Source organism: Pseudophryne corroboree, chromosome 4, assembly GCF_028390025.1.
Source record: "Pseudophryne corroboree isolate aPseCor3 chromosome 4, aPseCor3.hap2, whole genome shotgun sequence".
Lineage (NCBI taxonomy): Eukaryota > Metazoa > Chordata > Amphibia > Anura > Myobatrachidae > Pseudophryne > Pseudophryne corroboree.
In genome coordinates this window covers 597,630,866-597,655,684 of record NC_086447.1, presented here as the reverse complement: position 1 = coordinate 597,655,684, position 24,819 = coordinate 597,630,866, and the positions used below count along the sequence as shown (strand labels likewise).

At 43.5% G+C, this 24,819-nt stretch overlaps 1 protein-coding gene across 1 annotated transcript in view; it reads left to right on the top strand.

Moving 5' to 3' along the window:
- Positions 1–24,819, top strand: part of RPS6KA2 (ribosomal protein S6 kinase A2) — a 349,845-nt gene that overhangs the window by 84,701 nt on the left and 240,325 nt on the right. The window contains exons 3-5 of the mRNA XM_063917551.1: positions 17,933–18,014; positions 22,037–22,117; positions 22,842–22,921. Coding sequence (XP_063773621.1) covers positions 17,933–18,014; positions 22,037–22,117; positions 22,842–22,921 — 243 coding nt within the window. The remainder of the gene's footprint in view (positions 1–17,932; positions 18,015–22,036; positions 22,118–22,841; positions 22,922–24,819) is intronic.

Here is a 24,819-nt window from a genome sequence, read left to right as displayed (position 1 = left end):
GAGCCGGAAGATAGAAGCCGGGTGAATATAAGAAGAAAGAAGACTTCACAGGCGGCAGAAGACTTCAGATCTTCACTGAGGTGCCACGCAGCGGTAACGCTGCGCGCCATTGCTTCCACATTTACACACACTGACGGCACAGTAAGGGTGCAGGGCGCGGGGGGGGGGGGGGGCGCTCTGGGCAGCAAGAATTACCTCAAGGGACACTGGCTGACATATTATATACTGCGGAGGCAAAAACCCGCCAGTATAAAGAATTTGAGCGGGAACGAAGCCCGCCGTTGAGGGGGCGGAGTTTGATCCTCCAGCACTAACCAGCGCCATTTTCTCCACAGCACGCTGCAGAGAAGCTGCTCCCTGGACTCTCCCCTGCTGAGCAAGTACAGAGGGCAAAAACGAGGGGGGGGCACATTTAATTGGCGCAGTGAGTGTATTATTGATCTATAAAAGCGCTGTACAGACTGGGATTTTGTTCCAGTGTCCAGTGGCGTTGGGTGTGTGCTGGCATACTCTCTCTCTGTCTCTCCAAAGGGCCTTATTGGGGCACTGTCCCCATAATTATTTATCCCAGTTTGTGTGGGGGTGTCGGTACGTGTGTGTCGGCATGTCTGAAGTGGAAGGCTCGTCTAGGGAGGAGGTGGAGCAGATGATTGTGGTGTCTCCGTCGGCGCCGCCGACACCTGATTGGTTGGATATGTGGAATGTTTTAAATGCAAATGTGACTTTATTACATAAAAGATTGGACAAAGCAGAGTCCAGGGAAATAGCAGGGAGTCAATCCATGGCTTTGACTGTGTCACAAGGCCCTACGGGGTCGCAAAAACGTCCCCTTTCCCAGGTAGCAGACACTGATACTGACAATGCTAAATTCCTTGTCGTATAAACAACCCTTTATGAAGCTAAGAACACTGTACGCTGTTTGCTCAAGAAGTACCGTAATGGTACGCTATTGGCGTAGCGATCGCTCAGCCGTAGGCGAGACGCTCAAGCGTCACGTTCGCTCGCGGCCCAGTGATCACAGGACACGTTATTGGTTATGTCTAGGGGAATGATTCGCTGTAGCGTAGCTTACGCTCGAGACCACGAGGAGGTCACCAGCGATGCAGACGCTTACAACACTATACCTTTATGTTAAAACCTTATACCAATGAAATACACAGAATACCTTAATGTGAGTACAGGGTGTAAGTGCAACCTTGTGTAACCTGACTATCTACAAAGCTGCTTGAGCGTCACCGACGCTCAAGTGAACACTTAACACTATAGAAAATACACAGATACTGGTTTAGGTTCCAAGGCCTATTAACTGTATTATATCTAATATACTTGTAAAAAGGGGGTAACAGTACAAATGATACACTACAATATAACAGAGACTTCCTAACCACAGATCTAAACAATAAATACAAAAAAGACAATACTACACTGACCTAAATGCAATACAGTACAATACTATAATACTATGAGAGATATAAGAGAAAAGAGGAGAGAGAGAGAGAGAGAGAGAGAGAGAGAGAGAGACAGAGAGACGGAGAGACGGAGAGAGATGAGAGAAATTGGCTCACAATAACATTAAAAAACAATATGGTTGCAGCGAAGCTTACACATGTGAGGAACAATCGCTGCGCAGTTAATAAATGCTGAGAATCTTTGTTTAGAAAGTACTTGAGCTTACCCATGCTGCCTGTCCCTATATACACAACACCCAGCTACACAATCGTCCCTACAATGCCGCATGGGGCAGAAGCTAGACTCCATTTTATTCCAAAATGTCCAAGCCTCAAAACAATGCATATGTTCTGATTCTACAATTCCAAACAATCTAAATCACCCTTCACAATGTAATCCAACTTCCTAGAACCATCTCATAATTTCACATCCCAAACAACTTCAGTATCTCCATAACCAGAGCACATGAGTCATCACAAGACCAGACCACCAGGCACTCACAAGTATCAGCCTGCCATTGCTACCAGCACATATTCAAAAGTACTGCATGGTGGTATTTATGATTAACAAGATCCCAGCTACCATCACAGATTCCACAGGGCACCAACACAAACACCCAACAATCATACAACCAAGTTACAATATCCTATTTAAACCAGAAAGCAATCTATCTGTTTCCTTATCTAGCCATGTGAAGTTCAATACTTAGCCTTTGGGAAGGAATTCTGTCCTGGGGATGTAGCCGCCATGCTGCTTGATGCTAGCTTAGTTCTGAGTGAGAGAGTCAGCCCTGTGATCTCCAGTGGGTATATCATACCTGCATTCCAGCTGTGGGGGTGTGTCAACCACAAGAAGTGTGTGTCCCTCCCAGCATGTGAGCCAGCTGCATCAGTGGCCTTGGTTATGTAACACAATGGGTGATGACCAACACATTCCTGTCTAGTGAGAAGCTATTGTTTGGCGAATACAAACCCAGAATCCTGTCTGGGTTTTGTTCTATATTCATGATGTCCACTTTCAGTTGAGACAATGACATCTCAGCCCTCATTCTCCTGTATACAAATCCAGCCCCATTTGTAAACACAGGTGTTGGTCTTCTCCATTGAGTCTCAAAGCTCAGTGTAATTAAAGACTATTGCACTCCGTCTGCGGGAAAGATACTGATTTGGAGTACAATTGATCTTCAATTACTATTCTTGTGATTACCTTATGCATGTGTAGATATGAGGCCCTCTTAACATGCAAACTATTGTTTGGGGGATCTCTGAGGTCAAAGAGCCATTTGAGACCCACTGATGCATGACTAAGTAAGAACAAATGATAATAGAAAATAGACATAACTTGTTATGTCCATAACTATTCGCACGAGCGATTAATCCGCTCCAAACCAACACCGGAATATTGCTGATTAAATACTCTTCCGATGGGTACCAAACACTGCTGTATGACCCCTGTTAGATCCTTCGCACAATACAAAGAGGGATTCCTCCGTTCAGGGACATTCTATATTAACCAAACTTTCAGAATCTATCAAAGGGACCATAATCTATAAACTACATTAATTGTGAACATTTGTAACGAATGAGTCGCACGCTACGACTACATACTCTTTACCGTAAATGCACATACCGTGCGAGCGGGTGCACGCACTAGCGGGTATGCGCAGACACGGGAAAGCGCACGCATGCGCAGCATGGACCAGTGTGCGGTGCAAATATGGCAACGTGCATAGAGACATTTTTCTGACTTTGACAGTCCACCCTTTGGCAGTCAATAATAACTGCCACAAAACGTTTAAGGAGAAAAATGTAAGTCAGGGGTTAATTGATTTCCATGGTGGGGTAAGGAAGAAGAGAGGAGTAGGTGTGAAAAGGGTATGACCTAGTGAGAAAGCAGAAGCATGTGTGTATGAGTCCATGTTTGGAGGGTCATGTATCATCGTGCCGTACGTGTGGTAAATCAAGCTTCGAGGTATTGCGAAGTATACATTTGAATTCCTTCTTATCCCGTACTAAGGGTCTGTGGATGGGCTGTCAAACTCTACCGAGCTCATTTCGGCTTACAGTTGTAACAAAATGGGGATGCACATTTTAGTTGATGATACATGAATGGGGGAGGTATGTGGTTGCTGATATCTGTGCCTGTATTCCCTATCGACTATGTGTGTCATTACCTGAGGGTTGTAGAGATGAAGATAAAGAACACTTACGGAAAATGCAATGATATTCTATGTCAGGTTAATGTACGTTCGTCGATTGAGGTCTTGATTGGTGTCGGTTGATTGGAGTCTTCTTCTTTGTGCTTTTGCTCATAAATCGTGAGTAAAGCAAACAACGTCCATGGATTTACAAAAAATGTTGGGCTAGCGTGATTTTAAAGTTCCTAGGGAAACTGGGGTACCCATGGCATTGTCCATCAAAATCTTGTATATCAGGTCGTCTGCTCTTCTTCTTTCCATCTTTCCGTTGTCGGCCCCTTGGCTCATCAAATCCTTCGTCTACGTGGGTCTTTGTACCTCGGAGGAAAACATAGAAATGGGTGAAAGACGGACCGTATACTCATTACATCATCACGTCATGGTTTCTAGCATTGGGTCATAAATCAAATCCAGGTTAATTACAGTTTCCTCGCTCCTCAAGCTCATCACTTTTGTACTTTGTTTGCACCTCATTAAAGCCTGCCCGCATCTAAATATCAATCCAATAGATATAACGACACCCAAGATACATAGGAGAAACTTTCCAACATCCATTATGACTCCTTGAGCCCAGTCTCCCAAACCGGAGAACCAATTTCGCGGGTTCAACCATGACACCCAACCAGTCAGCTCATTACCTACAGCAGCAAGGGTGAGATTGTGTTTTCGACGAAATTCCCGCTTCAATTGGAGAATATCGTCCATCTTTTGGTCTATGACCTCTACCGGATCCTCGGTGCTATTTGTGATATACGTGCAACACTTTATGCCGTACTGTGTTGCCAATGTAACACAATATCCGCCTGTTACTGCTGTAAGATAATTAAGAACCATCCTATGCTGAACTAGTTCTGTTTTGTAAGCTTGAAGTTCTCTTCCAGTGTATCTAAACGTGTCATCATACATTTCAGTGATATTATCTAACAAATTGGCGAGTGCGGAAATGTATTTATAATTCATCACACCTCGAGCGGTGCGAGTGAAATCTAACGCTACCAGAACCTGAATCCCGGTGGATTCATGGATAAGATCAGAGGCCGGATGCTCTAATCTTTCTGACAGTTGTCTTTTAACTCGGTGTTCGTAATGAGTGTGAGTATAAGGAGCTTGGGCACCACGGTGTATGTCCTTCATTTTGTCATGTGTAACAGTCATCACTTCAGGCAATACTTTTCCAATATAACACAATCCTTCAGAGTTTGGGGCAAGCCACTTGTACGCCTTTCTCCCGCATATGAAATATGCATCATCGGGGAGAACATAAGGGACGGAGAAGGACATGACCATGTTACAAACCTTCCAGGTGAAATCTCCTGACCCTAATTCTTCCATCTGTCTAATGCACGTATCAGTTTGTACGATATGTGCACAGTATCCTGGTGATACCTCTCCAACTCTAGTAATCCTATTCCCTAAGGTACATCGATACCGGAAAGATTTTCCTCTACTGGCTATGTGGCGTACGAGCTCTGTATCTGTAGGCATTCTATCTGCTCTGTGTGAAAAGGTCATGGTAAGGTTGCTCCATGACACTTCCCAATTTCCCGGCTTACGGGGATTGGAGATATTAAAACATAAGAGGGACCTATCCACATGGTATTGGTGGAGCTTCAAACTAGGAGGGCTGGAGATGTTAAACCTCCGGTCCACCGGTCTCCCACCACTTAGCTCAAGTACCTCCCCTAACGTTAAAGGAAATGGTACTAGCCCTGATTTGCTGTGTCCCTGAGGTACTTGAGAGCATACCCAACAATCGGTCTTGTTTAATACGTTACCCACTAAGGAGTGATAGTCACTCAATGGATGCCGATCCATATGGATATTAAAACTAGATTGGCATTTCTTTGTTACAGAGCCTACAGATACAACTTTCTTTTTGAACTAACATTCCTTCACAGTTGTTTACAAATAACATGGTTGTTAGATCGTGCCCGGTACTCGCCTTTGCTTGGTGATTGGGTTGCTATTGGAAATTTACACCTCCGTCTCAGTCATCAGGACCTTTCTGGGTCCTTTCTCGACCTCACTGGTACTCTCACCGAAACAGACTGCTCTGGTCAACATCATGGTCAACAGGAAAATCCATATCACAGTCTCTTGGGGCAAGTCCATCTTACAGGAGGAGAAAAGAAGAAATTTGTAAAGGGGGTATAAGAAAATCAGTTTGAGGGGGAGAGAACTCGTTACGATAATAAGTTCTCTCGTTTTGTTGTTCTTCTTGTTCTGCTGTCCTCTCAAAAGGTGCTGTCTCTCAGTCTTCCAAACGAACATTCTGGTGATGCAATATTCCTTCCTAACCGGCGATCTTTCTGTAAGGAGAAAAAAAAATCTGGCATTACCATTGGTCCAACTGAGGGGTGACATACCATCTTTAAACCATGGAAACATGAGTGAGAAGAGAGAGAAAATAAAAAAAAACAAAAGAGATAGAGAACAATTCATGTGCATATATACATTACATAACTCGACAATAACCATCAATAAGAAAAGAGAAACAAAGCATTTTTAAACATTGTAAGAAAACATTGTTAGCATTAGAAAAACATTGTCAGACTTATTAGGCTGTCATATCTATGTATCTACTGGTCTCCTTGAGCAGTCCCTCCCCACCAGCACTTGCATTACTCCACTGTCTGTATCTGGCCAGAATACATAGTGGCGGATAGGTCATGCTGGGGTTTGGTAGACTTCTGCAAGGACCAAGTGGGTATGCAATGTGTGAATTCTTACCAATACTCGTCAGAGATGGGGATAGAGAGTGAGAAAAGAGAAAAAGATTTTCACGAATACATTTACAACTTTTCACCCGGTCATTCCTGTGTCTTCAGGGAATGACCTCCCACTTCATTAACCGTTACCTCAGGCTTACCATCAGTCCTAATGATCACCTTTCCTGACCACATATCATGGGTGTGGCCCAAAATTCTTCCTATGTGATCCCTGCTTGTAATTTGGTGTGTCATAACTTTTGCTCATTTTCATGTCTAGGGGGTTGGTATGCCTTCTGTGAATCTTTGATCATACAGTTAGATCTTTCCTAGGATCTGGGTAATCAGACATGATTGATCTCAATTCTGTCCGGGACCAGGGATGGCGCATTGCACTGTCCTTGACGGGAATGGTTCCCTGATCATCAGTCTTCCCATTGGGGACTGTGATCACCCTGACAGGACTAAACTCAATCACATCACCTTGTTTTGGTCTTACAATATGGGGTACATTTGTTTGTGCGTGATATAAAACATTGTACGTACCTGTGGACACGACCTCACCTGACCCTCCGTTAGGGGGTTTGATTATTGCCTTTACCAATTTGGTCGCGTCCACCTGGATGTCTTGTAGGATGGCTTCTGGAAGAGGTGCCGACATCGTTCTGGGCTCACTTTCTTGTTTGTATTCCTGAGGAAAGTTTAACATGGGGTGCGACTTGCATGGGTTAATAGTTGTACATTCAACAGTATTACAATAATCATTGTTACATTTATTACACTTATTCTTATAATCTATATTACAGTTGCTAAGAGCGTTTTTATTGTTCCACCTTTGTGCTTTTCTCTCCGCAATCAACTCCTCTCCTGCTGCCATATCTCTCCTCTCAAGATAAGAGTCAGAAAAGTCAATAGACTCTTTTTGTAATTCACTTTCCAGTTGCCATAACTGTAAACAATCATCATGTTTAACTCGTTGTTTCCAGGATTTTATGAGACTGATCCTTTGCCTTAAATTATGCAACACCTCTGAGTCAAAACTACCTATCCCGGGAAATGGTGCCTTATCCCCCGCAGTCATTCGTGTCCATTCATCACAAAAGGTCTCAGTGTGGGGACCATATTTCCCCCACATTACTAACCGAGCAGACCCTCGGTGTCTGCAAGCCTCTGGAGTCTGAATCCTGACCTCCGACCGTCTCTGTGTTGTGCACTTGGCTGCCATTGTGGACCTTTTTAACACAGAAAAACTTCCTAAAATGCACCAAACACAGAACTTCGTTGGAAATCCTTAAAGCTCTTCCACTGAACTTCTTCTGCTCCGGGTATCCCCGTTCCGCCTTCTAGCAGACACGTGTAGCCGTTGCAGGCCCTATCTCTAGAGATTTTCCTGAGAAAATTCCCTTCCTTTTTCTTTACACAAATCACGCTTGCATGTGCTCCCTACAACACGTATGAGGGCAAGATTTACGCATGGATATACGACCTCATATCACGTTGCGTTATTGGTCACACATACAACCGTGCGGTCCAATCGTACCACTTATAGACACTTGTTGCCCATAAATGGTAGGATCATTGGAGTCTCCCTACTGTGCTCCAAAACAGCCAGAGCGTAATACAACGAAAACTTTATCACACTCTGTTGCACGTTTTCACTCAGATCGTGCTCATCACGTTCCACATAGATCACACAGATCACAAAGTCCACAAAGCGGAATTCAATACCGTTTTATCACATAGATCACAAAGTCCACAAAGCGGGATTCAATACACTCATACCGTTTTCAACCCACTATCATTCTTATAGTTTTCTGATCAGAAAAATCATTTCCCGTAGTCTGATAGCTCTCCCCAGAGGCGTTACAGTAAAGTAAGGTATTTAAACTAAATTTTGGAAACTGAACAAATGTGTGCTATTGTCTTGTGGCTTCTGTATCGCCTTACTATAAGCGATATTTCACTATATAAACGCTTACCAAACACCACACAGTATCTTCTATGCTGTGTGCTTGTTTTTTCTCAGCACGTTATCAATGCAAATGGCAAACAGGAAGGTGAGATGTGAAACTTACACAGATAAAAATGCAATTCTAAATTTAATCTAATAACATACATTGATGTAAGCACACGCATATGAAATTACATATAAGTACCAATCACTATTACTTATGATTGACTATGATATAGATTAAATAAATGCATAAAAAAAAACTCATTAAATGATGATTTCTTTTTTTGACAGTGGATGGCTGATTGTTTCCTGAGTCAACTGAAAACCAGCCGCTCAGAAAAAAAAAAAAAATTTGACCTTCCCAAAATGGCCGCTGCTCCTCCCCCTTCCACCTCCATGAGGGTCACACAAAATGGTGGACAGACCATGCGGCCTCTTGTCACAAAGAAAGTCATCATTCAAAACTCCTAAAGTTATTCTAGGCCTGAGTGTGTAGTTGGCACCAAATTGAAATAAAGACCAGATTTTCAAAGACAATAGCGTACTGTTCTTACCTCCGGTTACCGGGTTCCTTCAGCACTCTTTATCTAAGCGAAGCAGACGCTTATCCCGTCAGCACTGTGAGACAACCTCCCACCCTTTGCTGGAGGGATAATGTCTGCTGATCTACCTAGTGCAGATATGAGAAGTATAGGACGAGCCCGCAATTGACAATGCTAAATTCCTTGTCGTATAAACAACCCTTTATGAAGCTAAGAACACTGTACGCTGTTTGCTCAAGAAGTACCGTAATGGTACGCTATTGGCGTAGCGATCGCTCAGCCGTAGGCGAGACGCTCAAGCGTCACGTTCGCTCGCGGCCCAGTGATCACAGGACACGTTATTGGTTATGTCTAGGGGAATGATTCGCTGTAGCGTAGCTTACGCTCGAGACCACGAGGAGGTCACCAGCGATGCAGACGCTTACAACACTATACCTTTATGTTAAAACCTTATACCAATGAAATACACAGAATACCTTAATGTGAGTACAGGGTGTAAGTGCAACCTTGTGTAACCTGACTATCTACAAAGCTGCTTGAGCGTCACCGACGCTCAAGTGAACACTTAACACTATAGAAAATACACAGATACTGGTTTAGGTTCCAAGGCCTATTAACTGTATTATATCTAATATACTTGTAAAAAGGGGGTAACAGTACAAATGATACACTACAATATAACAGAGACTTCCTAACCACAGATCTAAACAATAAATACAAAAAAGACAATACTACACTGACCTAAATGCAATACAGTACAATACTATAATACTATGAGAGATATAAGAGAAAAGAGGAGAGAGAGAGAGAGAGAGAGAGAGAGAGAGACGGAGAGACGGAGAGAGATGAGAGAAATTGGCTCACAATAACATTAAAAAACAATATGGTTGCAGCGAAGCTTACACATGTGAGGAACAATCGCTGCGCAGTTAATAAATGCTGAGAATCTTTGTTTAGAAAGTACTTGAGCTTACCCATGCTGCCTGTCCCTATATACACAACACCCAGCTACACAATCGTCCCTACAATGCCGCATGGGGCAGAAGCTAGACTCCATTTTATTCCAAAATGTCCAAGCCTCAAAACAATGCATATGTTCTGATTCTACAATTCCAAACAATCTAAATCACCCTTCACAATGTAATCCAACTTCCTAGAACCATCTCATAATTTCACATCCCAAACAACTTCAGTATCTCCATAACCAGAGCACATGAGTCATCACAAGACCAGACCACCAGGCACTCACAAGTATCAGCCTGCCATTGCTACCAGCACATATTCAAAAGTACTGCATGGTGGTATTTATGATTAACAAGATCCCAGCTACCATCACAGATTCCACAGGGCACCAACACAAACACCCAACAATCATACAACCAAGTTACAATATCCTATTTAAACCAGAAAGCAATCTATCTGTTTCCTTATCTAGCCATGTGAAGTTCAATACTTAGCCTTTGGGAAGGAATTCTGTCCTGGGGATGTAGCCGCCATGCTGCTTGATGCTAGCTTAGTTCTGAGTGAGAGAGTCAGCCCTGTGATCTCCAGTGGGTATATCATACCTGCATTCCAGCTGTGGGGGTGTGTCAACCACAAGAAGTGTGTGTCCCTCCCAGCATGTGAGCCAGCTGCATCAGTGGCCTTGGTTATGTAACACAATGGGTGATGACCAACACATTCCTGTCTAGTGAGAAGCTATTGTTTGGCGAATACAAACCCAGAATCCTGTCTGGGTTTTGTTCTATATTCATGATGTCCACTTTCAGTTGAGACAATGACATCTCAGCCCTCATTCTCCTGTATACAAATCCAGCCCCATTTGTAAACACAGGTGTTGGTCTTCTCCATTGAGTCTCAAAGCTCAGTGTAATTAAAGACTATTGCACTCCGTCTGCGGGAAAGATACTGATTTGGAGTACAATTGATCTTCAATTACTATTCTTGTGATTACCTTATGCATGTGTAGATATGAGGCCCTCTTAACATGCAAACTATTGTTTGGGGGATCTCTGAGGTCAAAGAGCCATTTGAGACCCACTGATGCATGACTAAGTAAGAACAAATGATAATAGAAAATAGACATAACTTGTTATGTCCATAACTATTCGCACGAGCGATTAATCCGCTCCAAACCAACACCGGAATATTGCTGATTAAATACTCTTCCGATGGGTACCAAACACTGCTGTATGACCCCTGTTAGATCCTTCGCACAATACAAAGAGGGATTCCTCCGTTCAGGGACATTCTATATTAACCAAACTTTCAGAATCTATCAAAGGGACCATAATCTATAAACTACATTAATTGTGAACATTTGTAACGAATGAGTCGCACGCTACGACTACATACTCTTTACCGTAAATGCACATACCGTGCGAGCGGGTGCACGCACTAGCGGGTATGCGCAGACACGGGAAAGCGCACGCATGCGCAGCATGGACCAGTGTGCGGTGCAAATATGGCAACGTGCATAGAGACATTTTTCTGACTTTGACAATACCAACACGGATTCTGACTCCAGTGTCGACTATGTTGATGCACGGTTACACCCACGGGTGGCCAAGAGTATTCATTATATAATTATGGCTATAAAAGATGTTTTGCATATCACAGAGGACCCCTCTGTCCCTGACACAAGGGTCTGCATGTTTAAGGAAAAGAAACCTGAGGTAACGTTTCCCCCATCACATGAGCTGAACGCCTTATTTGAAAAAGCTTGGGAAACTCCAGACAAAAAACTGCAGATTCTCAAGAGAATTATTATGGCATATCCTTTCCCCTTACAGGGCAGGTTATGGTTGGAATCCTCGCCCTCGGTGGACAAGGCTTTGACGCGCTTGTCCAAAAAGGTGGCGCTACTGTCTCCAGACACGGCAGCCCTCAAGGATTCTGCTGATCGCAGACAGGAAACTACCTTGAAATCGATTTATACACATACGGGTGCCTTGCTCAGACCGCCAGTAGCGTCGGCATGGGTGGGTAGCGCAATTGCAGCATGGGCAGATAACTTGTCATCTGACATTGACACTCTAGATAAGGAAAGCATTTTATTGACCTTGGGTCACATTAAAGAGGCAGCGTTATATATGAGAGAGGCTGCGAGAGACATTGGGCTGTTGGGTTCAAGAGCCAATGCCATGGCAATTTTTGCTAGGCGGTCCCTGTGGACCCGCCAATGGACGGGTGATGCCGATTCAAAGAGACATATGGAAATTTTACCTTACAAGGGTGAGGTTTTATTTGGGAAGGGCCTCGTGGACCTTGTTTCCACAGCTACCACGGGTAAGTCTTCTTTTTTGCCTTATGTTCCCCCACAGCAAAAAAAAAAAAACACCTCAATATCAGATGCAGTCCTTTCGGTTGCATAAGTCCATTAGGGGTCGGGGCTCTTCCTTCCTCGCCAGAGGTAAGGGTAGAGGGAAAAGAACGCCTGCTACGGCTAGTTCCCAGGAACAAAAGTCCTCCCCGGCTTCTACAAAATCCACCGCATGACGCTGGGGCACCACTGAGGGAGTCCGCGCCAGTGGGGGCATGTCTTCGACTCTTCAACCAGGTCTGGGTTCAGTCGGATGTGGATTCTTGGGCGATCGAAATTGTATCCCAAGGCTACAAGCTGGAATTCGAAGAAGTGCCTCCTCGCCGGTTTTTCAAATCGGCCTTGCCTGCTTCTCCCCCAGAGAGGGAAATAGTTTCAGCTGCCATACAAAAGCTGTGTCAACAACAGGTGGTTATCAAGGTTCCCCTGATGCAACAGGGGAAAGGGTACTATTCAACCCTATTTGTGGTCCCGAAGCCAGATGGCTCGGTCAGACCCATTCTGAATCTAAAATCCCTGAACCTGTATTTGAAAAAGTTCAAATTCAAGATGGAATCTCTCCGGGCAGTGATCTCTAGCCTGGAAGGGGGGGATTTTATGGTATCACTAGACATAAAGGATGCATACCTTCATGTCCCCATTTATCCAACTCATCAGGCGTACCGGAGATTCGCTGTACAGGACTGTCATTACCAGTTTCAGACGTTGCCGTTTGGGCTTTCCATGGCCCCGAGGATTTTCACCAAGGTAATGGCGGAAATCATGGTGCTCCTGCGCAGGCAAGGAGTCACAATTATCCCATACTTGGACGATCTCCTGATAAAAGCGAGATCAAGAGATCAATTGCTGAAAAGCGTGTCACTCTCCCTGAGAGTGCTGCAGCAACACGGCTGGATTCTAAATCTACCAAAGTCGCAGTTGATTCCAACGACACGGCTATCATTTTTGGGCATGATTCTGAACACTGAAAAGAAGAGGGTCTTTCTCCCAACGGAAAAAACCCAGGACCTCCAGAACATGGTCAGAGACCTGCTAAAACCAAAAAGAGTGTCAGTTCATCAATGCACTCGTGTACTGGGAAAAATGGTGGCGGCCTACGAGGCCATCCCCTTTGGCAGGTTCCATGCGAGGACGTTTCAGTGGGACCTTCTGGACAAGTGGTCGGGGTCCCATCTACTAATGCATCAGAAAATAAGCCTGTCCCCCAGGGCCAGGGTGTCTCTCCTGTGGTGGCTGCAGAGTGCTCACCTTCTAGAGGGTCGCAGGTTCGGCATTCAAGACTGGGTTCTGGTGACCACGGACGCGAGCCTCCGAGGATGGGGAGCAGTCACACAAGGAAGAAATTTTCAGGGACTATGGTCAAGCCAGGAGGCTTGTCTACACATCAACGTGCTGGAATTAAGGGCCATATACAACGGCCTACGGCAAGCGGAGAATCTGCTTTGTGACCTACCCGTTCTGATTCAATCGGACAAAGTCACAGCCGTGGCTCATGTAAACCGCCAAGGCGGGAAAAGGAGCAGAGTGGCAATGGCGGAGGCCACCAGGATTCTTCACTGGGCGGAAAATCATGTAAGTGCTCTGTCAGCAGTTTTCATTCCGGGAGTGGACAACTGGGAAGCAGACTTCCTCAGCAGACACGATCTCCATCCAGGAGAGTGGGGTCTTCATCAAGAAGTTTTTGCAGAGATAACAAGTCGTTGGGGACTTCCTCAAATAGACATGATGGCGTCACGCCTCAACAAGAAGCTTCGGAGGTATTGTTCCAGGTCAAGGGACCCTCAGGCAGTGGCGGTGGACGCCCTGGTGACACCATGGGTGTTTTAGTCGGTCTATGTGTTCCCTCCTCTACCTCTCATCTCAAAAGTGTTGAGAATCATAAGACAAAAAAGAGTGCAGACAATACTCATTGTTCCGGATTGGCCCCAAAGGGCCTGGTATTCAGATCTTCAGGAACTGCTCACAGAATATCCGTGGCCTCTTCCTCCCAGGGAGGACCTGTTGCAGCAGGGACCCTGCGTGTTCCAAGACTTACCGCGGTTACGTTTGACGGCATGGCGGTTGAACGCCAAATCCTAGCTAGGAAAGGTATTCCGGGGGAAGTCATCCCTACTCTAATCAAAGCTAGGAAGGAGGTAACGGCGAAACATTATCACCGTATCTGGAGGAAATATGTATCTTGGTGTGAAGCCAAGAATGCTCCTACGGAAGATTTCCACCTGCGCCGTTTTCTCCACTTTCTACAGACAGGAGTGGATATGGGCCTAAAGTTAGGCTCCATTAAGGTGCAGATTTTGGCCCTATCAATATTCTTTCAGAAGGAATTGGCTTCTCTCCCAGAAGTCCAGACTTTTGTAAAGGGAGTGCTGCACATCCAGCCTCCTTTTGTGCCCCCAGTGGCACCATGGGACCTTAACGTGGTGTTACATTTCCTTAAATCACACTGGTTTGAACCTCTTCAAACAGTTGAATTAAAATTTCTCACTTGGAAAGTGGTCATGTTGTTGGCCTTGGCATCTGCGAGGCGGGTGTCCGAATTGGCGGCTTTGTCTCACAAGAGCCCCTATCTGATTTTCCATGTGGATCGAGCAGAATTGAGAACTTGTCCTCAATTTCTGCCTAAGGTGGTTTCATCGTTTCATATGAACCAACCTATTGTGGTACCGGTGGCTACAGGGGACTTGGAGGATTCCAAGTCTCTTGATGTAGTCAGGGCCTTAAAAATTTATGTAGCCAGGACGGCTCAAGTTCGTAAAACAGAGGCACTGTTTGTCCTGTATGCGGCCAACAAGGTTGGCGCTCCTGCTTCTAAGCAGACTATTGCTCGCTGGATCTGTAACACAATTCAGCAGGCTCATTCTACGGCTGGATTGCCGTTACCTAATTCGGTAAAGGCCCATTCCACTAGGAAGGTGGGCTCTTCTTGGGCTGCTGCCCGAGGCGTCTCGAGCAGCTACTTGGTCGGGTTCAAACACTTTTGCAAAATTCTACAAGTTTGATACCCTGGCTGAGGAGGACCTCATGTTTGCTCAATCGGTGCTGCAGAGTCATCCGCACTCTCCTGCCCGGTCTGGAGCTTTGGTATAATCCCCATGGTCCTTACGGAGTCCCCAGCATCTTCTAGGACGTAAGAGAAAATAAGATTTTAAACCTACCGGTAAATCTTTTTCTCCTAGTCCGTAGAGGATGCTGGGCGCCCGTCCCAGTGTGGACTAATTTTCTGCAAGGCTTGTATATAGTTGTTGCTTACATAAGGGTTATGTTACGGCATAGATCAGTCTTTGGCTGATGCTGTTTTTGTTCATACTGTTAACTGGTTCGTATATTCCATGTTATACGGTGTGGATGGTGTGGGCTGGTATGAATCTTGCCCTTTGATTAACAAAAATCCTTTCCTCGTACTGTCCGTCTCCTCTGGGCACAGTTCTCTAACTGAGGTCTGGAGGAGGGGCATAGAGGGAGGAGCCAGTGCACACCCATCTAAAGTCTTTAGAGTGCCCATGTCTCCTTCGGAGCCCGTCTATACCCCATGGTCCTTACGGAGTCCCCAGCATCCTCTACGGACTAGGAGAAAAAGATTTACCGGTAGGTTTAAAATCTTATTTTATGGGAAAAAATTGAATAAAATAGGGTTCCCCATATTTAACCAAAACCAGCACCAGGCTGAACCAGCTAGAGGGAGTAATGCCATACATGGGGGCTCTCCCATAGCACCGCATAGACACTAGAGGTCAATCATGACCCATAGTGTCTATGTGCCACTCCCACAATGCAGTGCGGTGCGCAATGACTTCATTGCACACTGCACTGCACCGCATCTACTAAGGACCAGGGGGCACCAGTAGCGGATATTGCTATAGCGGCGGTGCCCTCTGGACAGCGGCGGTGCCCTCTGGAAGAGGTGTGGTTCATCAAATCGACAGTGTCTAGGTCGACAATGTTTAGGTCGACCACTATAGGTCGACAGTCACTAGGTCGACATGGATGGAAGGTCGACAGGGTTTCTAGGTCGACATGTGCTAGGTCGACAGGTCTAAAGGTCGACATGAGGATTTTTTTTTTTGTGTCGTTTTCTTCTTAGAGTGACCGGGATCCCAAATTAGTGCACCGCGTCCCCTCACATGGCTCGCTTCGCTCGCCATGCTTCGGGCATGGTGCCTTCGCTTCGCTCGGCACACTTTACCGTTCCAATCGTAGTCCACGTGGATCGTTAAGTATGAAAAAATTCAAAAAAAGAAAAAAAAAAGTGAAAAACTCATGTCGACCTTTAGACCTGTCGACCTAGCACATGTCGACCTAGAAACCCTGTCGAACTTCCATCCATGTCGACCTAGTGACTGTCGACCTGTAGTGGTCGACCTAAACATTGTCGACCTAGACACTGTCGATCTTCAGACCGGATCCCCTCTGGAAGGCGGCTCCCCGGGCAAAAATCCTGCATGCCCGTAGCAAGATCCGCTACTGGGGCCTGCACTTCAGCAGGTTATAGGTAAAATCCGCCACTGACTGGTTTCACATAGTGAAACTGATTACATTTCATACCATTAGTACATTTTCAAGCATCTCTAATTTTGAAATAGCATATATTCAAAGTCTCTTACTCTAGGCATGATTCATTCCACTAATATGTTTTGTTGAGTAGACTGTGATGACAACAAAAGTTTTATTTTTTATTTTTTTATTCATTTAAAATATGAGGCCCTCAAGTGCATGCCATATTGTCACCTCATTGACTAAAACACAAAATACACAACTGGGTCCAAATCTGAATATTGTTTTCATCAAAAATATGTGAAATTTGAATGTATTTTGTAGTTGTGTAATGCATATTCTCACTTTCTATTAGATTCAAAAATAATTAATGACATATGTATTTCTTCATTTTAGAGATTTATCTTTTAAATGATTATCATTTTCACCCTTTTTAAGGGGGAGCAATTAAATATCATCAAAGGAAATTGTGTGTTTTGGATGGACCCTGTGGTATAGGCTTTGTCCATTCTTTGAGCAATTATTATTGTGTATATATAGTGTACCTTCATCATATTGCTTAGGATTCTTCATTGCTAAAAATAAAATGTTGATCTGGTCTAGGTATAGATTTGCCAATGGCAGATTTATTTTAGGCTTCAACACAAATTGCATTATTTTTTTCCCCTCAGTGACTACTATTACTAATAAGTTTAAGTGATTTTGAAGAAGGTGGGACAGCATTCAACTTGTATAAGATCAGAGTAATACAATATTCATATTGCTAGAACAATCATAACACTCTAATTTCCATTACACATAGGATAACAAAACGTGTAATGCAAAAGAAGTCATTGAAACATGTAAACTGATAATACCATCTTTTGCTGATCATGTACATTTTAATAGTGACAAGCCATATTCACTAATGAAAAGACTTTGTAAAATATAAGCTTGAACCACCAAAATTCAATGTACTGTAGGTATGGTGTTGATCAAGAAAAGGTTTGGCCTTGTAGTACTGCGGATCCAGGTTTGATTTGTGCAGAATGGTTCGGGTGGATCTAGGCATGGTTTTGATGGACCATAGGTGGAGCTTAATTGTTTCCCAATATGTCTTTTAAAAAGGTTGGGAGGTATACCATAGTAACAATAATTCAGAGAATATGAAATAAAGACAAGGCAGATATGAGAGCATGAGAACAATAATAGTATTGTCACGTGTACTGTAGGATTCTAGATATAAACATAATTTAATAGATTTAATCAAAAGCATAACTCTTCCTACAGGTTTTTCTTGTACGTAAAATGAAAGGTGCTGATTCAGGACAGCTTTATGCAATGAAGGTTTTGAAAAAAGCTACTCTCAAAGGTAATCTGCATATCATGATCCTGTACATTAACATATCACATTTTCTTTACAACTAATTGATTTATGGAACCTATGGAGATCTTCATGGGGGTGGGCTGTGGGGTATACACAGATGAATGACAGCAGTGTGGCTTGATGCAGGTTTTTAACTCTGTCACTCATCTATGCACAGAGCAGATTATGAGATTATCTGTTCCATCCGGAAGATTAGACAGATAAGGTGAGCAGTGTTTGGCTCATACCATGGATAAATAAGCCCTGCTGTGTATATCTATTATATAATTATGAAGCCACAATAAAGCAGGAGCTAGATACAATATAGATGCCCCTTTATATCGATATTTGCAGGTATAAAAAAAATAACAAACATGTCTTGTCATTCTGTATTTTCTGCACAATTTATGTGAAAGGGGCTTAATGAATAGTCCTTAAATGATTCATACAGAGTACCTTCACGGTATAAAACATAGTGGTCTATTCATGAAGCAGTGAAAAGAGTAGAGAAGTGAGCCAGTGGAGAGGTTGCCTATTGCAACCAATTAGCTGCTCCGTACAATTGTATGGTATGCGAATTATAAATGTTACTTCAATGCTGATTGGTTGCCATGGGCAACTTCTCTACTGGCTCACATCTCCACTCTTGTCACTGCTTCATGAATAGACCTCATGTTCATCATGTTCATTTAAGGACCTTCATTACCAAGGGGATGTATTACCATCCTGTCTGCCAAAGCGTGGGAGTGGAAACTCCCCCCTCCGGCAATCTCCGCCTGAACACACAGCACATCAGCTTAGTGCTGATGCGCTGTGTCTCCCTGTGTTGCTATCCGCAGCTATCGGGAGATCTCACATTCATCCTGGAGCCAGCAGTCGCAGCAGCCAGGGACAGCACTATCTGTGTGCATAGTGCCCCTGTCACCTTGCACACACCGCTGCTGTAATACATGGGGGGGAGCGGTATTAGCGCACATAACATACGCTGGTACCACTTCTACTCCCCCCCTATAATGCGTTTCTACCCCAGTGTCAGTAGCATGGCAGTTAGCAGCTGACAGGCTGGTATTTTATCTACGTCCACTTCTTACGTCTCCCTCCAAAGCTTAGTACATAGATACCTAGAAAACTATTTTTTAAAACTGTTTTTCTTAACTGGGTAGATATGAAAATCAGAATTTATATTACTGTATCACAGCAGAATACCTGCATAAAGTATTTTAGAAGAACAATGATCTGTATGGAATTGTTGTCGGAAGAATACCTTTTGTAAAAGTCAATATCTGAAGTATGAAAAACAACCAACTTTTTCATAGATCTGCAGAATGATGGAACATAAATTTAACCTTTTTGGCCAAATCCATAAAAATTGTATTAGGAGTAAAACAGATGAAGCTAGTGAAGAAAATAATAATTTCCCTTTTTGCGAAAGCATGGGAGTGGATGATTCTGGTGCGTGACAACCAGATGCACAGGAAATATTGTCAGGGTGAAAGCATATACTTTAACTAAATATCAACAATTCCTATAACTAATGTCCCTGGGTCAGTGAAGATACTGAGTATGAAAACAGGTTGGGAAACATACAGGAAACATACTTTAGAATCAACCATGAAGTACATACAGTAATGAAGTACTGTACTGGTGTTTTAGAATGTCCTTCATAGTCACCAGACCTCATTATAATTGAAAGTCTATGATGAGATCTTATGTATGCAAGAAGACCTAAAGAAGACTTAAACATTTCTGGGATAGATTATTTATGCATGTTTAAGTATGAAAAAATTCCTAAATCAAGAATAAAAAGGCTTTTACCTTGCTCGCTAAAAGAAACATTTGGAAGCTGTGGGTTCTGCTAGGGATTTTCTAAGTATTTCCTGACATATACTGTATACCAGCTTTTGCTCAGGCCACATTACCGATTTTACTTTTTCAGACTGTTAAATTCAGCGTATAAAAAATAGTAATGTTGCATTAAATGTTGGGAAATATGTAATGTTTAAGTTTGCTTCCTTCACAACCTTTTTTTCACCTGGGATTGTATGAAACATGTAATTTACAAAACCTTTTTGCATTGTAGCCAGTCAGTGTTTGATGTTCTGTGTCATGCAGCATAGTAACTTAGTCTAAGTAAGCAAGACAGATTATAAAAGAGAATATATTACTAGTATGTTACATCATTTGCTGGGTCGCTAGCTATCATGCTGGTGTTCTTTTCATCTCTTACTCTACCTTCCCATCTCTCTCCCCGTTCTCCATCTTACCCTATTCTTTCCCTTATTCCTTCCACATTTCTATTTCCTCACTCTTGGATAATTTCTCTCCTTCTCCTTCTTCGCTGTATTATCGTCCTCCTTCTGCACACAACCGACCACAAGCCACCTTCCATACATGACCAGATCATCTGCTTCCTTCCTCACACACTCAAATCATTTACTTCCTTTCCCAACATGGCCGGATCATCTGCTTCTTTCCCCACTCATAATATGACCAGATCATCTCCCTTCTTCCCCTTTCGCCACACAGCCAGATCAAATGCCTCCTTTCTCACATGGCTGATCTTCACCCACCTTCATCTCTCCCCACCAGACCTGATCATCTCCCTACTTCCCCTCTCCCAACATGGACCTACCATCTGCAGACTTTTCAAACTAGAGACTATTCATGTTTTACATGCATGAGCTGCACATGTGCATTGGTGGGGCAAGCTGACTACTATGTATTGTATTGTACTGTTCTATCTAGCTGGTGGCATACAGGATGGCAGGTAAGTATTTTTGGTGGGTGGGGAGGGGCGGGGTTGAGGTCCAGGTCTCTGTCTGTGGTGTAGCCTGTCCCTTTGGCCAGTGCCATTTTCGAGCTGGGGTTGTGTGTGCACTCCTCTCCCCATGTCTTACAGTTCATTCAGTGGAAAGACATAACAATAATACCCCTTATATTGCTGGGTTGACACGGATAGCTGTGCGGTGTGAAAGGGGTCACTCCTGAATTCCCGGGTCACCTGAACCGGTATTTTAACCCGGGATTAAAGAAGGGTTATTCCAGGGTTCAATCTCGGATGAGGTGCAGTGTGAACGGGTTGCAGTGTTGATGCGACCTAGGACCCGTTCACAGTATAGGCAGAGGCGGTGTGGAGATGATTTCATCTCCCAGCTCTGCCTCCGCACCCGCCCCTGATGCTGGCATTGTCCCCGCATATTGCCGGATCAGATAGCCAGTGTGTAAGGGTCCAATGCCGGGTCGCACCCGGGAAAGACCCGTTTCCAAAACCCGGGTGTGGCCCGGCATTGCTATGTGAAAGGGGTATAATATTATTATAGTTTTTCATAACATAAGACTGATAAGAGATGTGTGGAGCTGTGGTGGATGCAGGTATTGTGTTGCTCTACATGCTTGAGATGTTCAGATGGTCCTGGAATGCAGACTTGACAACTCCTTTCTCTGGAAAGAGAAAAACGATGGAAACACATGAATAACACAGAGAACAACAAAAAAGAGGGCACCTCAGTAGCTGGACTGGGTAAATTCATCACTGGAACAATGCCCTCAGACGCAATTTTCAGCCATACGTGCTTGCACACTAAGGTAAAATTGTGATAGCACAGCTTACCTGGCAACCCTACTGGCTTCTAGGAACACCCTCAGTCTGTCTTTCTAGCACCCATGTGTACGGAACAGACTTTGCCTATAGTGGTAGACAATATATGGGTTACACAAAAATGGTCTACATTAGCACCCGCATGCACGTGAGAGACCTGGCCTACAAGGACAAACAAATAAACAACAGAAAAATGACATACGCCAGGATCACACTGGTTAGCTTGATCTGCATAGAAGCACAGCAGCCCACCCCTACAGCTACACTTAACTAGCTACTCAGATAGCAGATCTCACCCACTGTAGCCTAACTACAACACACATGCCCTAAAACTGGAATACAACTACATTGGAATACAACATTGCAGCTTTACATACACTGACAGTTTATTTTTTGAAAATAAATATTTGTTTCTTTTCTGATACTGCAGTTAATGACCGTGTGAGATCAAAGATGGAAAGAGACATCTTGGCAGAGGTCAACCATCCATTCATAGTCAAACTTCATTATGGTAAGCCTAAAATTGAATATGTGTTATACATTGACATTATTACTCTTTGTCATACTGTAGCTGAATTACTCATATTTCAAAGAAAAAGTCTTGTGAAAGCTGTGTGATGGCTTGAGACTTGGCTATAAAAAACATGATATTCAAGTATGCTAGCATGACACCTGTCTAATGAGTAGCAATTTCTAGGATTTTATATAAAGCATTTAATAAAAACAAACAAACAAATAAATAAAAATTCATATACATGCTTCATGTTGTACTATTTATGGGGAATTCAATAAGCCCCAAAAACATTTTGGGTGAGAAAAACAGGATTTTTTTCCTGCCAATTCAATTATTCCCCATTTTTTTTCACCTGAAAATTTTTCTCCTTTCAGGTGAAAACACATAGGAATCGGGATAAGTTCCTGGACCTATGTGTTTTCACAAAAAATAAGGCTGATAGGGCTTGTTATCAGGGATTTTTTTCTGCCTGCCTCATGCATGCAAAAAAAAATCACTGATGTCGGCCGACATCGTGGCCAATTGAATATCCCCAGGGGATCAATTAGCCCATGGTAAATTACCGCGGACAATTGATGTAATTTTACTAGACCTGAGACTGAAATTTGCAGCACTTTAAATAAAATAAAACATTGCAGTGCTCTGTATTTGATATATACTGTATATGTGTGCTAAAAGAACTTAAAAAAATATGTATATATTCTCTCTTTCCTATCTACAGCATTTCAAACAGAAGGAAAGTTGTATTTAATATTAACATTTCTACGAGGTGGAGATCTGTTTAGTAGACTCTCTAAAGAGGTAAATATTCACAGTTTAACAACTAAATGTCAATTTCAGAAATTAGAAAGCAAACATCTGTGTGTATTGTAAAAGTTAAGTTATTGCAAAACTGTCTAAATCAAAGAAAAATAGTATGATTTTTAAGTAAAAATTATACTCTGGTTTGACATCTATACATAGCTATGTTCAACAGCCAGTCAAATGTAAGAACATCATTATAAGCACAGATCTTGTAATCATTAAAGAGTTCTAATGTTGTAATAATAATAATAATAATAATAATTGTATTAATATAGCGCTTTTCTCCTGCAGGACACAAAGTTGCTTTACAAGCATCAAAAACAGAGAAAACAATACAAAGGATTTAGAATTACACACAGGAATAAAAACAAAACATAAACTTAGAGAGCACAATAAACATAATGCAGGATTGGTGCAGTCATTTTGGGTAATAAATTAATTGTCTTATATATTCTACCCTTGAAAGGTATCAGGTGATGCAGCCATCTTAGGCGCACCTTGTAGGATTACCCTCGGTGACTTATTAAGCATTTGCGAGTAGACTGTTGTAAAAGTCCCAGAGCAGGCTTTATAGACTGACCCTAAGTTTACCCCACCTCTTTCCTGGTGGTCCTAGTGGTCCTCCGATCATTCCTAGTTGGGTGGTGGGTAGGAGTTTGGCTATAATGGAGTCCAAATTCAAGTAGGCTAAAAGACCTCCGATGTAACAACCATGTGACTCGCGCTGGCATGGGGGAATAGCAAGGTTGGTTCAAGTTCAGTACATAGGACCCAATATATACCCTCGCGGGCTCACTTCACTCACCATGCTTCGCTCACAACTCTTTAGGCAGGTTACTATCCCCAATAGATGTCCACAATGATAGTAAAACTGCTAACCCACCCACCTTGCCCCTTTCCCTGCTCTCGTGGGTCACATGGTTGTGACAGAGGTTCTTTAGCCCACTTGAATCTAGAATCTACCATTCGGCTAAAGCTACCGTTGTAGCCGTGGCCACTATTGATAACATCAGACTCAGCTCCGCGTTACTCTGTGTCTGTTTCCGGCTGCTGCCCATTGCCCAGCTTGGTTGCTCCAACTTGTTTTGTAACACCTGGCTACTTTGTCAAGGAGCACAGATCTGCGAAACTGTGGGAAACAGTTCAGAATCAAATTATTGGTACTTGGCCAAGTTAATTTCGATCTACTGTACACATGTTGGGATGCATGAAAAGGGTAAAATGTGTTTTGAAGGATTTTTTTTTCATATATACAGTATGTGGGTGGGATTTTAAAGATTAATCCATAAAAAAATCAGCGTTGGGTGAAATGCCCTGGAATAAAGTACCGTATATACTCGAGTATAAGTCGACCCGAATATAAGCCGAGGCACCTAATTTTACCACAAAAACCTAGGAAAACTTATTGACTCGAGTATAAGCCTAGGGTGGGAAATGCAGCTCTAGCCGTACACAGACCTCATAGTGCCAGATATGCCCCACAGTGCCAGATGTGCCAGATATGCCCCACAGTGCCAGATATGCCCCACAGTGCCAGATGTGCCAGATATGCCCCACAGTGCCAGATGGGCCCCACAGTGCCAGATATGCCCCACAGTGCCAGATGTGCCAGATATGCCCCACAGTGCCAGATATGCCCCACAGTGCCAGATGTGCCAGATATGCCCCACAGTGCCAGATATGCCCCACAGTGCCAGATATACCCCACAGTGCCAGATATGCCCCACAGTGCCAGATGTGCCAGATATGCCCCACAGTGCCAAATGTGCCAGATATGCCCCACAGTGCAGATGTGCCAGATATGCCCCACAGTGCCAGATATGCCCCACAGTGCCAGATGTGCCAGATGGGCCCCACAGTGCCAGATGGGCCCCACAGTACCAGATGGGCCCCAC